Here is an 18688-nt window from a genome sequence, read left to right as displayed (position 1 = left end):
TAACACTGAATGCCCAGTATGGCCACTATTCCTTATGGGGATTGGCCAGCCACCTGGTGCCAGGTTGATTACCATCTTCCATTATTGGAAGAGCAGAGGTTCAACCTCAGAGGAATAGAAATGTGTTTTGGATACGGATTTACCTTCCCTGCCCATGTTTCTACCAGCATCACCATCTATGGACTCTCAGAATGCCTTATTATCATGACATTCCACACAGCATTGTATGTGATCAAAGAATTCTTCTTTATAACAAAGCAAGCGCAGCAATGGGCTCATACCCATAGGATTAATTGACTTACCACATACACGTCATCATCTGAAAGTGGGGAGCCTAATTAAAAGAATCACCAGAGAGTTGCCTGGCGGTCCAGTGGTTTAGGACTTGGTGCTCTTATTGTCAAAAGCTAGGTTCAATCCCTGGTTGTGGAACTAAGATCCCACAAGCCACACAGCATGGCCAATTAAAAATAAATGAGCAAATAGGTCCTAAAACAAACAAAAAAGTTATAGTACCACAGTGCTTGTTTTACAGGATGTAATATGTGCTTTGAATCAGAGACCACTGTATGGTGTTCTTTCCCCCGTAGCCAAAATATTCATACCTGGGCCTAGAAAATAGGTGGATGTCAGAGTGACTCCTCTACTGCTCCTAACAGACTTCTCATTGAATTTTTGCTTCCAGTCCCAACAATTGAAAACCCCACTGGTTTGGGGATCTTAGCTCCCAAGGAAGGAATTCTCCCACTAGAACACGCAATGGTTCCACTGAATCGGAAGATGAGACAACCACCTGGACATATTGAGCTCTTTATGCTAGTGAACCAACAGGTGGCCAGGGAGTGGGGGGAGTGCAGTGGGAGAATGTAATCTGTATTTGTCTGAATGACTGATCCTGATTACCAAAGGGAAACTGAGTTGCTTCTACACAACGGAGGCAAGATAGACTGTTTAATGTGCCTGCATGCTCAATTGCTAAGTCATGTCCAACTCTCTGTGACTCCATGAACTGTAACCCACCAGGCTCCTCTCCCCCATGGGATTTCCCAGGCAAGAATACAGGCGTGAGTTGCCATTTCCCTCTCCAGGGTATCTTCCCAACCCAGGGATTGACTGGAGTCTCCTGCATTGGCAGGCAAATTCTTTACCACTAAAACACCAGGGAAGCCCATGTCCAATAGCAAAGGTTAATGAAAAATTACAGCGAGCAAAATGAGGGGGTGGGCCGGATGATTAAGGAGCCAGGCCCTTAGAGACTGATGATTCCGGTCATTGCACCAGGTAAATAACCTGAATAGCTGTGGTTTAAACTAAGAGCAGAGTAAACACAGAGGTGTGGTGGAAGAAGCAAACATTGGTATCAATCACGGCATGGTGACCACTTACAGAAATGAGGACTTTAAGTAGCTTTGCTCATTTTCTATTTGCTTGTTACATGTACATGATAATCTATATGTACTAACCATTTTTTCTCTTCTTCCCATTAAGTTACCTTGTTAACTCTACAACCAAAGTCTTTAGGGAACATAATATTCAGTGTGGCTGTGACTGATTTGTGGAGTAATATATATAACTAGCCCCTTCATGGATCACAGCCTTGGTGGGGCGAAGAGGCTTGCATAACTCATTGAAGCTATGAACCATGAGATGCAGGGCCACCCAAGACAGATGGGTCATAGTGAAGAGTTCTGACAAAATGTGGTCCACTGGAGGAGGGAATGGAAAGACTGAAGGCAAAAGGAGAAGGGGGCAGCAGAGGATGAGATGGTTAGACAGCATCACTGACTCAATGGACATGAATTCAAGCAAACTAGGGAGATAGCAGAGACCAGAGGAGCCTGGCGTGCTGCAGATCATGGGGTCGCAAAGAGTCGGAGGTGACTTAGTGACTGAACAACAACAAATATATAAATATCAATGGACACATGACTCTTGGAGCTGCATCTCAGTTTGAGAAAGGTTGATAACTGTTCTGTTGTAGGAAGGGCAGCTGTTTTTGTAAGGCATAAAGACAGTTGTCTTCTTCATTGCAGTGGTAGTAGTATTCGAGTTCAAGGGCGTGCCAAAGCACATATGGTGGCTGAGTCATCAAAGGGATGGGCTGGGCCACTTATTAATGTAGTGGCCCTCAGCTCCAAATTCACCTTTTGCCTGCTCTGTGAATGGACTGGAGCCTTTAGATTTTCACCCCCACCTGCCACTGAGGCTCTATCAGGAGAGGGTGGTGGAGACACAGCACAGGAAGAAAGGGCTTGGTTTCCTGGTTCCTGTGGGCTCCCTGGCAGGCATCATGCGCAGCTTTCTCAGCAGCAGGCTCTGGCCATGCTCAAAGAGCCTCCAGTGCCTGGATCCTGTGGTGCACGGCAGCCAGCAGCAGCCAGCAGCTTCACCGGGCATGTCCCCTCTCCCCAAGCAGTTCGGTAGCACAGCAAGAGGCCTCGCTGTAAACAGCTTCCCTTAGTGCACTAAAGAGAGCATTCCTGACAGGTTCCAATGGACAGATTTTCAGCAAAGTCTGGATTTCAGCCTTGGACACTCCATGTCACCCCCAGGGGCAGCAGCTGTTCCTTCTATCTGCTATTCCTATTCTTTTGTGGTGTGTACTAATTCACTTCAGTCGTGTCCAACTCTTTGCGATGCTATGGACAATAGCCTGCCAGGCTCCTCTGTCCATGGACTTCTCCAGGCAAGAATACTGGAGTGGGTTGCCATGCCCTCCTCCAGGGGATCTTCCTGACCCAGGGATCAAACCCGCATCTCTAATGTCTCGTCATTGGCAGGAGGGTTCTTTATGACTAGCCCCACCTGTGAAGCCCTCCTATTCTCTTATTTCTAGCCAATTCTTCATTACTCCAGTCCCATTACAGTTAATAATTCCTGAAATCAAACCTTTTCTGATCAAATTTTTACGGTTTCTCTCTCCTGATTGGACCTTCATTAAGCTGGGACTTGCTGTGACTGCTGCTGTCACTTCAGTCGTGTCCAACTCTGTGCAACCCCATAGACGGCAGCCCACCAGGCTCCTCTGTCCCTGGGATTCTCCAGGCAAGAATACAGGAGAGGGTTGCCATTTCCTTCTCCAATGCATGCATGCATGCTGAGTTGCTTCAGTCATGTCTGACTCTGTGCGACCCTATGGACAGCAGCCCACCAGGCTCCTCTGTCCACAGGATTCTCTAGGCAAGAATACTGGAGTGGGTTGCCATGTCCTTCTCCATAGTGGTGACTAAACAGTGGGAAAAATGGAAAGAAGTGGGGAGGTTCAAAGATACAAGAGAAGTGGGGAGATTCAAGAGATATAAAGTAAAAGATAAGACTTTGTAATGGATTAGACAAGGGAAGTAGAGGTAGACGGAGGATGACTCCTGGGAAAATATCCAATTTATAGACTAGATGAACAGGGGAACCCTTCACCTACACAGAGACTTTCAGAAAGGGGTCACAATTGAGGAGAAAACTTACAAGTTCAGTTTTGAACAGTGTTGAGCTTGAGTTGACTTTAAGATACCCAAAACATACCAGGTAGGCAGTTGGCTCCAAAGTTCAAGAATTTAGTGGAGTCTAAGATTAAGAGTGGGTTTCAATGCTGGCTTAGACAGTGAAGAATCCGATTGCAATGTGGGAGCCCTGGGTTCAATCCCTGAGTTGGGAAGATCTCCTGGAAAAGGAAATGGCTACCCACTCCAATATTCTGGCTTGGAGAATTGCATGAACAGAGGAGCCTGGTGGGCTACAGTCCATGGGGTTGCAGAGTCGGACACGACTGAGCGACTTTCACTTTACACTTACTTAAAGATTAAGAGTACAGTCATCTGGCATTCCCTGGTACTTCAGTGGTTAAGACTCCATGCTTCCACTATAGAAAACATGGGTTAGATCACTGGTCAGGCAAGTTCCACATGCTGTGAGGTGAAGCCAAAAAGAAAAAAAGAAAAGACTGGGATCATCTCCCTTAAATTGGTAAATAAAGCCGCAGGCATAGCTGAAATGGCCCAGGGAAAAAGTAAACAGTGAGAAGAGAGGCCCTGGTGAACCTGCAAAGGGTTGTTGGAACTGTAAGAGGTGGAGGAAAACAAAGACGGTGCAATTGGCCCCCCACACCTGCAGGTTCTGCACCTGTGGATTCAACCAACCTCGGATTGAAAATATTCAGGGCAAAAAAATTCCAGAAGTTTCCAAAAAGTAAAACTTGAACTTGCCATATGCCTGATAACTATTTACCTAGCATTTACATTGCATCAGGCATCGTAAGTAATCTAGAGGTGACTTAAAGTAGATTGGAAGATGTGCGTAGGTTATGTGGAAATACTACACCATTTTATATAAGGGACTTGAGCCTCCTCAGGATTTGGTGTCCAGGGGTGTCCTGGAACCAAGGTCCCAAGGATACCAAGGGACGACTCTGTTGTGTCCTGGAAGCAAAGAATGGCAGCCCGAGGTGCAGGGCTCCGACCTGCCACATGGAGAAGGAGCTGCAGCTGACTGACTGCCACCCACACTTGTATCTCAAGATCGTCTGTATCTCCAGGTCAGCAACAGTGCCCAGGCCCAGGCCACACTTCCTCCAGGCAGCTCCTAATCAATGAGTAAGCTTGGCCGAAAACCACTTCTGCTTGATGTTTCTGTGCTCCAAGTCCCTGCTGACCTGGCTGAGATGTTCTCAGAACTGTACTGTGGTCAGACACTCTTCCTCCCTCCTTCCCTCTGTCTTTCCTCACAGAGCCCTGCACTGCAGGCTGAAACTGCCCACTTCCAGAGTTCCAGCTAAGACTGATAATGATTTATATCTTTTAGTCAGATACTGTCTTACTTAGAGATGGATGCATCCTAACTGACACACCACGCACAGGCTGACAGGAAGAGACAATTTGTGTGATGTCCACCAGATGAAAGATCACAGGGGAGAGTCTGTGAGGACTTTCTTTTTAATCCCCTCTTAGGCAAAAGCCCAAGGGAATGATATGAAACAAGAGGCTGGTTTAAAAACAGGGAAATATTTAATTCATCCCCAAACACATATCAAGAAATGAAGAGACCCACAGGAAAACTATCTACCTATGATGGAAGAAGGGTGTTACTGGCTTCAAGCTCTAAATCCTATAATCCTGAGGCTTTGATGTTTCAAAGAAACCCATCTAGTCTTTTAGCTATTCCTGGCTATTCGGAAATAAATTACATACATCTGTAAAAGAGTTCTGGCCTGCTAGAAGGGAGCTAGCCAGGGAGGAGAAAGGGGCACCAATCTACTGTAAATGACCAAAGACCAGCTGAGTGAAAGCACAGAGCCATCTGAGGCAGATGGACCACTGATGCTCTGGTGAGAACCAGAACACAGGGCTGGCTCAGGGGCTTGTGCCATCCACCTGCGCTCAGAACCAGTCAGCCAAAGCCCCTGGGAGCAAAGTTCTAAATGCCTCCTTCATGCCCCCTGCTGGTTGGTTTCATCATTATCTCGCCTCTTCCAAATCTGTAAGAAATGAATACAATAGATACTTAGGAGCCTGTGTTCAGTCCAGAAATATTTATCATGCACCTAAATCTGTGCTAGGAAATGAAAAAACTATCACCCCAACTGTGTATTTGCTAAGTCCCCTGAAACTAACTCATAATCTTTCAGAAAATTCCCTTTCATTCAATTTTCACTTTTCTACCCATCCTTCTCTTCCCATGCCAAACTCCTTTTCTGAAAAAGGACTAACAGTCAGGCCTGCAGCTTTAGACAAAGTTACCAAGGAAAGAGTTCTCCTTGGAACAAGCAGTGTCTCTCTCCTTTTTTATAAAGCTGTGGCATTTTCTTAGCCTCAGTCTTCCTTCTCTGCAGGGACTAGGACAGTTAGAAAGAGAAGACGGGGGACTTCCTTGGAGGTCCAGTGGTTAAGACTTTGTGCTTGCACTGCAGAGGGAATGGGTTCGATGCCCTGGTTGGGGAAATAAGATCCCATATGCTTCACAGTGTGGCCAAAAATTAAAATTAAAAAAAAAGAAGAAGAAGAAAGAGAAGATAGAGCCCCTCAGCTCCATGAACTTCCAACACAGTGGAAAGGACAGTTAAAACATACAGCTGCTGCTCCATAGACATGGGACAGTGCTGTGGGCTCACAAAGAGTGCTGACTTTGCCCAGGGAACTGGGGAGAGCTTCAGAGATGACTCTGGATGATTCTGAGCTCTTCCTCCTTGAAATCAGACCACACACTTGCAAAACTAACCTGGTTGACCACACACAGATAACCTCCATGCTCACTCATAACTTGTTCATGCTTCCCTGTCCTTCTCTTCACTGAAGATCACTCCTGGCCCCGCCTCACTCCCCACTGCATGTCGAAAGGCACCCAAGCTAACTCAGTCCCACTCCCTGCCTTTACCCACAACACTCCTCTCACCAGCCCCCAAACCCCATCACCTCCACGCTCATCGAGTGAAGCCAACCCACCTGAATGTAAGCCTCCGACAGTGTGATCATCTGGGGAAGGATGTCGGTCACCTGGAGGTCCTGTAATTCATACCATTTGCCTGTCCCCTGTAAGGAGTATGAAGAGCTAGGTCAGTTTGCTCCCAGAAACCAACAGAGTTTTAGAGGGAAAGAGATGCAGCCAAAAGCTAGAAAAGTCAGAACAGTCACTAGTCCATCACCCAGCAAGAGTTGTAAGAAAGTACAAGACTTCTGCTGGGCATCATTCAACATCAAGAGCTTTTAGGGTGTTGATCCTGACAAACAAGTTCTGCTGAGGACTCCTTAAAGCACAGTGGAGTCTCAAACACTGTTCGTCTTTTAGGAAGAGACTAGGAGGACAGCACAGAGAAAAAAAAGGAAGCCCCTGCTCCTCACCTGAGATGTCCCCTTGCTGCTCTGAAGTGACAATCAACACATTCACTTAGAAGGTGCAGCATTAACCAAAAATGGACATTCCCACTCCTGCCCCAGAGGACATAGCAAGAGCTGGACAGAAAAAGACTCCTTGGTGGACACTGTCCCTCATACTAACCTGTTTCCTTTGGCCTAAGAAGCAGTGCTGCAAATATAGCAAAATCTACCTCACTTCATGCTTCTATAAACAAAGAGGAAAAGAGCTTTCTGGATTATGGCAGAGATACTTCTGGAAGGTCACCTGCCTCATCCATCCCAACTTTCACGAAATGCCAAAGACAGATATATTCCAGTTATTCTGGATATTCCAGTAGCTCAAATAGGATACACAACAAAAGCTCGGGATCCCATAATGAAAATCCCTATTCCTGGTGCGAGGACTGGTTAATAAGAACACAGTGAAACCGAGTATCCAGGTTCAAATGCCAACTCTGCTAACTTCAGATCAGTTACTACAACTCTAAGCTAGGTTCCTCATTTGTAAAAAGATGGTATTATCACCTGTCTTGGAAGTGTGTTTTAGGGATATAAACAAGATAAACATACATGAACTATGTGGCATACTATCTAGCACACGGACAAGTACTGGTTATTATTAAATTCAGATGCTCAGAAGACTGAAGTTAGAACAATTTGTGCCAGTAATCTGCATGATAACAAATACATCCTAAGCACATGTTTCCCCTATTTTCAGCAAATTCACAAAATTTTTTTTAGCTGAAAGGGAACCTCTCTACCACTGCTTTGTAAACTTTAATTTCATACCCTTCAGAGGCTCTTGTTAACAGGTAGACTGTGATTCAGGAGGTATGTGAGGGGTCTGAGATTCTACGATTTCTAACGAGTTCTCATGTGATGTCAATACTGTGGATCTAAGGCACTTTAGGAGGCAGGTGGTAGTCTAGGACAGTGCTTCTCAGTCTCGGCTACACACTGGAAATCTGAGAATTTTAAAACCATCAAGATGCCTGGTTCTCACCTCCAGATAATCTAATCAAGTCTTGACTCCAACATTTTGGACCGGAAAACTCTTTGCTGTGGGGGCTGCCTGTGCATTGGAAGATATTCAGCAGCTTCTCTGGCCTCTGCCCCAGTGGAAAATCAACAGGCACAAATTACATTGTTTTCACATAACTGGTCTGAGATGGCCCAGGCTTCAGCAGTCTAAAACCTGCCCCCAGGGAAGTCCCATGTGCAGCCAAAATTGAGAACAGTTGCCTTAAACTGGTCACTGGCAACTCTGTTTCTCACAGAATCCCAAAGTCAAGGACAAGAAAGAGCAAAGTGAAAGGAGCTGCCTTCCAAAAGGCCAAGGAACACCACCGGCCTCTGCCACTCTGTACAGAGTGAGTCAGCCCTACAGAGTGGCCTCTGCCACTCTGTACAGTGAGAAGTCAGCCCTACTCACGTGATGGAGCACATGGATCCGGTAGGAGCCCTCGGATGGTTTGCCATCATGTACAATGTTGGCGATGAGGTCGTAGGTGGTATTCTTGTGTACCGCCTGCACTTCTTCAGACAAATACTCTCTCAGGTCCACATTTCTGAGGATGATGAAAATAAAGTGAAGACCAGACAAAGCCTACGAGGTTAGTCCTGTAGAGGTTAACTGTCCTCCCTAAATGGACCATGAAGCTGTGGAACCCTATTTCAGGAACCTGGATCTAGGTGGGCTTGAATAGCTAGGGAGCCCAGGTTTGTGGAAATTCACAGTTTGCCACAAAAACGGGTCAAACTAGGAAGACTGGCTCTATGGGAAGAGCACATTTTAAAAGCATGCCTAGGGCTTCCCTGGTGGCTCAGTGGGAGAGAATCCACCTGTCAATGCAGGAGACACAGGTTCAATCCCTGGTCCAGGAAAATCCCACAAGCCGCAGAGCAACTAAGCCTGTGTGCCACAACTATTGAGCCTACAGGCCTCAACTACTGGAGCCCAGGTGCCCTAGAGCCTGTTCTCTGTAAGAGAACTACTAAAGTGAGAAGCCGGCCCATCGCAACTCCTCTCACTGCAACTAGAGAAAGCCCACATGCAGCAATAAAGACCCAGTGCCACCATAAATTAATTAATTAACTAAAAATAAAAAAGCATGCTCAAAGACGTTCCTGGTGGTCTAGTGGCTAAGACTGCACTCCCAATGCAGGAGGCCCTGGCTCAACCCCTGGTCAGGGAGCTAGATCCAATATGCCATAACTAAGAGTTTGCAAGCTGCAGCTAAAGATCCTGCAACTGAAAGATCCCGCATGCTGCAACTAAGACTCTGCACAACCAAATAAATAATATTTGCAATTAAAATTTTAAAAAGAAATAAATAAAAGCATGCCTAGGGGAGTCATGCCTGGTGGTCTCGTGGTTGGACTCCATGATTTCACTGCCGGGGGCCCTGGTTCAATCCCTGATTGGGGAACTACAATCCTTCAAGCCATGAGGCATGGCCAAAAAATATTCAAAAATAGAAATTAATGCATATCTAGCAGTCTAAAGTACACAGCCTGGAGTCATTCAGACCTGAACTGGAATCGAGGCTCTGTCACCTCAGAGCTGTGTGTAAGTTTAAGCAGGTGACATAAGCTAAGGCTCTTCTATATGAGAATGAGAGTCACCATCTCCTCTGAGATGAGAACAAGGGTAACCGCTTCACCCTCTGCTCTATCAGGGAATCAGTTGCAGTGGCAGTGTTCAGGGGGTACCTGGTCTCTGGACTCGGGCTATAGAAGCCTGCTCACCTGATCATGTCAGTTATCACTGTATACAATCACTGTAACACTTCCAGTGTGGCAAAACAGGACTTCCCTGGTGGTCTAGTAGTTAAGAATCCGCCTGCCAATGCAGGGGACATGGGTTCTATCCCTGGTCCATGAAGATTCCACGTGTTGCCAGGCAACTAAGCCACCCCTAAGTTGTGATGTGCAACTACTAAGCCCACGAGCTGCAACTGAAGCTCTAGAGCCCATGCACCACAACAAGAGAAGTTACCACAATGAGAAGCTCCTGCGCCGCAACCAGAGTAGCCCCTGCTTGCCCCAACTAGGGGAAGCCCATGCACAGCCACAAAGACCTAGCACAGCCAAAATAAATATATCAATTAACTTTTTAAAATATGGCAAACCAGGCAGATCATTCAGATTTGTTTTTTTCTTTGACTTTATGGGACTGTGTTTATTTGATTATTTTGCCTTTAGTCAAGTAGGCAGAATGGTTACAAGTAACAGAAATCCACCTTGGGCAGCCTAAGTACAAAAGTGGGATTAATTGATTCAAGGTGTCAGACTAGGAAATGCAGCAGAAACCGGGCACTAGAGAAGCAGCAAGATCCAAGAGTTACCTGCCCTCTTTTCTGCTTTGACACCAGCTATTTCCTTTTCCCATCCAGCTTTCTCTCCTTTATAGAACCCACCTTGACTCCCCCACAGCTTCCAAATTTCTCAGTTCTAATTGTCAATAGAGACTACTGACTAGGTTCCTTCAATTGGGACTTAAAAACATCAAATTTATTTTTAACACTTGAACACTCATTTTTTTAAACACAGAGAAGCATTCTTGATGTACTTGGAATAAAACCTCCTTTTGTGTTTTATTTGTTGAATTCTATCAGTTGATGTATAAGTGTGGTATAAATGTTTAACAGTTTTTATGAAGTCAAGAGCTATAATACAGGCTTACTGTGAACATGGCAATGACAATTACCAAGAACTTTCAAATAGGGAATGGCAACCCACTCCAGTACTCTTGCCTGGAAAATCCCATGGACAGAGGAGTCTGGTAGGCTACAGTCCATGGGGTTGCAAAGAGTCGGATATGACTGAGTGACTTCACTTCAAATAGGGAAATAGATTGACAGATTAACGCAACTATTAAGAGAAAGCGAACTACACTATTTTCAGGAAAAATATAACCTTCTGACGCCTATAAATATTTATAAAAATTTAAATACAAGGTAGAATAAGAGAGAGTATGTGTGTGCTCAGTCACTCTGTTGTGTCCAACACTTTGTGACCCCATGGACTGCAGCCTGCCAGGCTCCTCCGTCCATGGGATTCTCCAGGTAGGAATACTGGAGTGGGTTGCCATTCTCTTCTCCAGGGGATCTTTCCAACCCAAGGATTGAGCCCGCATCTCCTGCACTGGCAGGCAGATTCTTCACTACTGCACCACCTGGGAAGCCCAAGAGAGATTATATCCTTTTCTCATCTCTAGAACTGTCTGCTGTGCTACCACTCATAACATGAAACACAGCGCTATCATCTCTAGAAGGATTTACAATAAATGCTAACAGTGGTCACATCCAGGGATCACTTCCAGATATGTATCTCCTTTTGAATTTTACACTATGAATTCATGAATATATCATCTGTCCAAAAATACAAAAAATTTCAATGTAAACCATGTATTAATAAGCAGGCAACTTTGTTCTACCTATATTATGTAACTTTCCATGTGTTAAGGATAGCTATTTATTCCCACAGACTGACAGCGTCCCATATAGATTGCAATAAATAATCATTGTTGTTTTGGGGCTTTTTGGATTTTTTTTGGCCCTGCCACGCAGCTTGCAGGATCTTGGTTCCCCAACTGTGGAACACAGTGAAAGTGCTGAGTCCTAACCACGGGACTGCCAGGGAAGTCCCTAAACAGCCATTGTTAAAATACATTTTAGATATGAGTCTGAGGAAACCTATGAGGGCTCAAGAGAGCCAAAATGCCTGCCAGCTGCCAAGAACTGACTTCTCATATTGTCTTCTCAGCTTTAACAACAGCTGTTTAGACTTCTTTGAACAAGTCCTAGAGAAGTCTTCAGAAGTATTTATGCTCAAAAATTTCATGATTGAATCCAAACTGTCTCAGTGGCAAAAGGGAATAAATTGATGTTAAATCGTTTTGCTTTAGAAAACAGTCAATGGGGAAAACCCTATTTGTTCCCCCAGGAGAAGAGTCCAATGTTGAGACCACCTAACTAGCTGGAAGTGAAACTTTACACCTGTGCCTCAGAAACCCTATCTCCAAACAAGCAGGGGGCCGCTAATCACTGCACATCTGATGGATCTCTGCTATGAACAAAACACAGGAGAAAAATTAGATCTGACGAAGGGTTTTTCAAATGGGAACTTGAGCATAATGAGAACTGTATTAGTCTAAAAGTGATGACAGTGCATTAATAATCAAAGTCTAGGTTTCCAGGATAGTCACACAGTATAATGGTCTCCATCGGACTAGTGGACAAGTAATCTTTTTCTCAATTTCTCCAAAGCTTTCTGATAGACAAGCTACTGAAGTCACAGTGACCAAAAATCCAAATGGTGGCAAAATAAACATACTCCAGGTCCATAATATAAAAGAAACCTCCTACCAGTGAAAGGAAATTTCTGTGCTGACTGAGCAGGAACTACCATCAACACACAGTCCTGCCTCAGGAGCTGCCTTAGAGTCAAGAGGGCTCCTTCCTCTCAGGAACAGACTGGTGACTACAGCAATTCACAAAAGTCCAGCTCTGAATTAAAACCCCTAGTCTTTCAGAGAAAGCCCCTCTGTGGTCCTACTCAAGTTAGCAGACAGCTGGCCTTCATATCCCCAGATTTCACTCTACTTGTCACACAAACAAAATATTAGAGAAGAACAGGAAGAAAACTGCATGAAAAGAGAGAAAGAAATTCTCCTGTAACCCTAACTACTACAAAGGTTTTCTCTCCTCATCCACCACTGTTCACAGAGTCTTGGTGATGCTGGAACCAGAAATAATAAAATGTTACATCTGGAAGGATCCCTAGGGCTCATCTAGTCCAGGCCTCTCATTTAATCCAGGAGAGAGTACACAAAGGACCTGCGCAAGGCCATACGGATAGGACAACACAGAACTCAAGACTTCTTTTAAGTTGCCACCCTCTTAAATGCTACACAGAATTAAGAAGTGGTACTATTTTCAAAGGAAAACACTGGCAGTTCAGTCTGGGCAACTGGAAACTGGAGGGGATGGAAGGAGAAAGACAAGAAAAGGAAATGACCATTTGCCCATTACAGCCCCCCAGACTACTTTCTGAGGTTTAAAAATAACCACACTTCTGAGATAAACAGCATGGTAATCCTATCTTCTAACCATTCAAATCCTTCCAGTAAGAAATCACCTTAGGGCTCCTCCCTTATCTAAAGGCCCACACACAGACGCACCTTTTTTCGTGCCAGCCCCACCACCAAGCCTCTCTGTGGTCTCGTCTCTTGGGAACTAAAAACCAACTGTCTACCCCCAAAGGGGTCTTGCAGGAGCCTTCTACAGCTCCTCCAAATTCCCCATTAAAATACTTGTAAACAGAGACGCAGACATAGAGAACTGACATGTGGACACGGGAGTGGGGGGAGAAGGGGAAGGAGATGGTGGGATGAAATGGGAGACTACGATTGACTATATAAATACACTGCCATGTGTAAAATAGCTAGTAAGAAGCTGCTCTATAGCACAGGGCGCTCAGCTCCATGCTCTGTGATGACCGAGAGCAGGGGATGGAGTGGGATGTGAAAGGGAGGTCCAACAGGGAGGGGATATATGTATGCACGTGGCTGATTCACTTCATTGTATAGCAGAAACTAACGCAACATTGTAAAGCAAATATACTCCAATAAAAAAATAAAGGACACATACTGAAAAACAAAACTTATACAAATATCTGCAAAAAGAACTGCATGGTCAATTAAAAATAAGACTATACATCAAAATTTATAACTTTCTCATCAAAAGGCAGAAATTGAACACATTCCAGACTATATCCTCTAGGGAAGAAATAAGATAGTAGGGTTCCAAGAGAGTAACGCAAATCTAGAGTCATCCCCACTGTCCATACTTTAACTATAGCACACAAGATGCAATGATAGGCAGACAAACGTACAGACTAACTGTTCAAGATTACCTTCAAAGCCAGGAGAATCCTACCTGTCCTACTTTTACCGACTGTTCATCCTACTTTTACCGACTGTTCATCCCTATACTGAAAGACTACAATTCCCAGCAGTCAACAAGGAGAGAAGACAAAAGGGGAATTACCTCCAAGTAAACATTCATCTTTGAAGTCCCTAAAATGTTTGTATCCTTCCCATAGAAACCTTAACTTATATAGTGTAGGTAGGTTCCTTATAATCTCCAACTAAGATAGTCCAATATTAAGAGTAGCACAAAGAAATAAAAAAGGAACTCAAGCTCACTGCCCCTAATAGGAAGCGAAGGAGGGGAACACTCACGTAATCGGGAAGTTGACAATAGTCGGATTCTTCTCCACAAAGAAATTGTTCTTAGTGAATCTCTTAATACAAAAGATTAGATATGGAGGCAGCTTGGTGAGCTGGAAGCGCTTCAGAAAGTTCTCCTTGTAGGTCTTATATTCCTAGAGAGAGAAAAGAAAATGATCAAGTTAGTGTTGGAGCATTAGAGCAGGAACACGAGTTTTGTTTTGGCTTGGTTTGGGTTTTTTAATAGAATTTTGTCTTCCACTTAGAATCCAGAAGACACCTGACCCCAGCAACCACCCAGAAGGGTTAAGAATAGCTGTTTGGCCAAAGCTGAAGTACCTCATCTGTGGGCTGTGTTTCAGCCAACAAACTGTTTTCAGCCAGCAAACTGCTGAACTCTAACCATAGTAATGTAGATATTTGTTTCTATAAGCAAAACAAAAATGTCAAGTGAAAAAGAGGATTTGTTAAAAGATCAGAATTTAAAAACCATGAGTTGCTGTTTTAGTCCCCCAGTCGTATCCGATTCTTTGTGACCCCAGGGACGGTAGCCCACCAGGCTCCTCTGTATGTGGGATTTTCCAGGCAAGAATACTGGAGTGGGCTGCCATATCCTTCTCCAGGGGATCTTCCTGAGCCAAGGATCGAACCTGTGTTTCCTGCATTGCCAGGCAGATTCTTTACCACTGAGCCACCTGGGAAGCCCCTAAAAAAAATTAAGAGTTTCACTTAATTTAAAATAAAGAAGAATGTCCTGACTATTTGACCATCAGACACATGCACCACGGAACAGGCACTTGTGACCAACAAGGAGCCCTGGAAAACTGAGGGTTTTCCAGAAGAGCTGTCAACTGACATTCCACGTTCCTTCCTCCTCCCAGGCTCCGAGACTCGTAAGTCAAGTACAGTCTGTTGAGCAACACTTAACTGAGGCCTCCCTCAGGACTTCAGTGTCTCACTTTCAACAGGGGACCACTAGGCAGGGGAAAAAGAAGACCTGAACAACAGTATAATCAGGCCCAAAGTTCCACTGCCATCAGCATAATGTACATTCTCAAGTGCACATGGGATAATCTCCAGCAAAAGAGGGTGTGGAGAAAAGGGAACCCTCTTACACTGTTGGTGGGAATGCAAACTAGTACAGCCACTATGGAGAACAGTGTGGAGATTTCTTAAAAAACTGGAAATAGAACTGCCATGTGACCCAGCAATCCCACTTCTGGGCATACACACTGAGGAAACCAGATCTGAAAGAGACACGTGCACCCCAATGTTCATCGCAGCACTGTTTATAATAGCCAGGACATGGAAGCAACCTAGATGTCCTTCAGCAGATGAATGGATAAGGAAGCTGTGGTACATATACACCATGGAATATTACTCAGCCGTTAAAAAGAATTCATTTGAATCAGTTCTAATGAGATGGATGAAACTGGAGCCCATTATACAGAGTGAAGTAAGCCAGAAAGATAAAGAACATTACAGCATACTAACACATATATATGGAATTTAGAAAGATGGTAACGATAACCCTATATACAAAACAGAAAAAGAGACACAGAAGTACAGAACAGACTTTTGAACTCTGTGGGAGAAGGTGAGGGTGGGATGTTGCGAAAGAACAGCATGTATATTATCTATGGTGAAACAGATCACCAGCCCAGGTGGGATGCATGAGACAAGTGCTCGGGCCTGGTGCACTGGGAAGACCCAGAGGAACCGGGTGGAGAGGGAGGTGGGAGGGGGGATCGGGATGGGGAATACATGTAACTCTATGGCTGATTCATATCAATGTATGACAAAACCCACTGAAATGTTGTAAAGTAATTAGCCTCCAACTAATAAAAAATAAAAAAAAAAATAATCTCCAGCAAAGACCATATGCTAGCCCGTAAAACAAACTTCAACAAACATAAAATATAGAAACAACACAAAGTATGTTCTCTGACCACAATGGGATGAAATTATTAACAGAAATCAGCAACAGAAAGAAACTTGCAAAACTCACAAATATATGGCAATTAAACAATATGTTCCTTAATAAGTGATAGGTTAAACAAAAAAGAAATAAAAAGGGAAATTAGGAAAGAATTCAAGATGAATAAAAATGAACATACAACATATAAAAACTTATGGGATGTAGCTAAAGCAGCTGTCAAGAGGTAAATTTATAAATGCCTAGATTGAAAAATAAGATCTCAAATCAATAACCTTCCACCTTAAAACATTGGGGAAAAAGCAAACTAAACCTAAAGCAAGCAGAAAAAAGAAAAAAAAAATCAGACGACAAGTTAAAAAAATACAGAATAGAAAAAGAACATTTCAGAAAAATCAACAAAACCTGTTTCTTTGAAAAAACAAGCCTTTAGTTAGTTGAACAAGGAAAAAAAAAATCAAATTACTAGAATCAAAAATGAAAAAGGGAACATTATTAGGAATTTTACAGAAATAAAAATGATTATAAAAGAACACTATAAACAACTGTATGCCAAAACAGTGGATGAGTTAGATGAAATGGATAAATTCCTAGAAAGACTCAAACTACCAAAACTTAAAAAGAAACAATCTGAATAAACCTACAAGTAAAGAAATTGAATTAGTCATTAAAAAAACTACCCACAAAGAAAAGTCCAGGCCCAAATTTCTTCACTGGTATTTTCTATCAAACATTTAAAGAAATAACACCAATTTTTCAAACCCTTTTCCAAAAATATAAGGATGGAATACTTCCCAACTCGTTTCACGAGGCCAACATTACCCTGATACCAAAACTCAGCACAACTACAGATCAGTATTTCTATGACTATGGATGCAAAATTCCTCAACAAAATACTAGTAAACCAATTCCAACATAAACAACAACAAAGAATTATACACCAATTATACATGGCCAAGTATGATTTATCCAGGAATACACAGGTGGCTTAACATCCAAAAATCAATTAATATCATGTACTGTATCATATAATAATAAGAAAATAAGGCAATAAATAGCAAAATAAGACAACAAATAGCAATAACTAAAACCCACACAATCATCTCTGTAGATACAAAAAAGCATTTGACAAAATCCAACACCTTATCATGAGAAAAACACTCAATAGAGACAGAAGGGAACTTCCTCAACCTGATAAAGGGTATCTATGAAAAACAGATATGTGATGTTATCCACAGCTAACATCATACTTACTGGTAAAAGCCTGGATGCTATCCCTCAAGATCAGGTACAAGATAGGATATCTGCATTTTCCACTTCTATTTAACTCTGTACTAGAGATTCCAGCCAGAGCAATCAGGCAATAACACTTAATAAATATGAAGCATCCAGATTAGAAAGGAAGAAGTAAAACTATCTCTGTCTGCAGATGATATGATCTTGCATATAGAAAATCTTAAGAAATCAACTTCAAAAGTTTGGCAAGGTTGCAGGCTACAAAAATCAATATACAAAAATCAACTGTGGGGTCTTCCCTGGTGGTCTAGTGATTGAGAATCCACCTACCAATGCAGGGGTCATGGGTTCGATCTCTGGTCCAGGAAGATTCCACAAGATCACAACTAAGCCCATGAGCCACAACTACTGAGCCCACTAGCCGTAGAGCCTGCACTCTGCAAATAGAGAAGCCACTGTATTGAGAAGCCTGCACACCACAACGAAGACCAGGGCAGCAAAAATTAAAACAATGAAAATTTATATTAAAATAGTTCAAAACTTATACTCCAAAAACTATAAAACACTATTGAAGAAAATTAAAGAAGATAAATAAATAGAAAAATAACCCATGTTTATGAATCAGAAGATTGCTATTATTAAGTTGGTAATAACTCCCAAACTAATCTATAGATTCAACACAATCCCTGTCAGAATATCAGCTGGCTTCTTTGTAAAAATCCACAAGTTGATCCTCAAACTTGAGAAACTGCAAGGAACCCAAAATAACCAGAACAATCCTGTAAAAGAATAAAGTTGGAGAATTCACAGTTTATAATTTCAGAACTAACTACAAAGTAGTAATAACCAAGACTGTGTTCCGGACATATACAGCAATGGAACAGAATTGAGAGTCCAAAAATAAACCCATGTGTCTGTGGTCAAATGATTTTTCAACAAGGATGCCAACACCATTCAATGGGAAAAGAATTGTCTTGTCAACGAATAGTGCTAAGACAACTAGACAGTCACATGCAAAAGAATAAAACTAGACTTTGTACTTTACACTATATACTAAAATTTAACTTAATACACTACTAAACCCATAAGCCATATCAGTATGTTTCTAGAGAGTGATACAATAAATACTACTGTGTGAAGTTAGAGCTTAAAATTGATGAAGGGTTCATTACACAACTTATGATTGTCATTATCGTTTATATTTTGCTGTTAGGTATTTGTTCCAATGAAAATTTTTCAAAAATGATGCATCATGAAATTTTGAGTGAAGAAGAATTTTTCAGGGAATTTTATGCAGATATTTTCTCTGATTGTCTGAGTGATATATACACTAGTGTCTCAGAAAATGACAGTTCTTCGGAATATAGTTCTGATTCAGATGATGTGAATATTAGACCAACAAAAAGACAAAAAACCTTAGTGACTGATTCTGATATGGAA

The 18688-nt window shown here is 42.8% G+C and overlaps 1 protein-coding gene across 1 annotated transcript in view; it reads right to left on the bottom strand.

The window, feature by feature from the left end:
- Positions 1-4978: 4978 nt before the first annotated feature.
- USP39 (ubiquitin specific peptidase 39) overlaps positions 4979-18688 on the bottom strand; it is a 35077-nt gene continuing 21367 nt past the window's right edge. Inside the window, exons 10-13 of the mRNA XM_043917788.1 lie at positions 14089-14231; positions 8275-8410; positions 6432-6518; positions 4979-5467 (exon numbers count right to left, since the gene is read on the bottom strand). Of these exons, the coding sequence (XP_043773723.1) occupies positions 5420-5467; positions 6432-6518; positions 8275-8410; positions 14089-14231 (414 nt within the window). The 3' untranslated portion in view covers positions 4979-5419. The remainder of the gene's footprint in view (positions 5468-6431; positions 6519-8274; positions 8411-14088; positions 14232-18688) is intronic.

This window comes from Cervus elaphus, chromosome 11 (assembly GCF_910594005.1).
Source record: "Cervus elaphus chromosome 11, mCerEla1.1, whole genome shotgun sequence".
Lineage (NCBI taxonomy): Eukaryota > Metazoa > Chordata > Mammalia > Artiodactyla > Cervidae > Cervus > Cervus elaphus.
The sequence above is the reverse complement of the archived record's forward strand: the minus strand, read 5'-3'. Positions and strand labels throughout refer to the sequence as shown.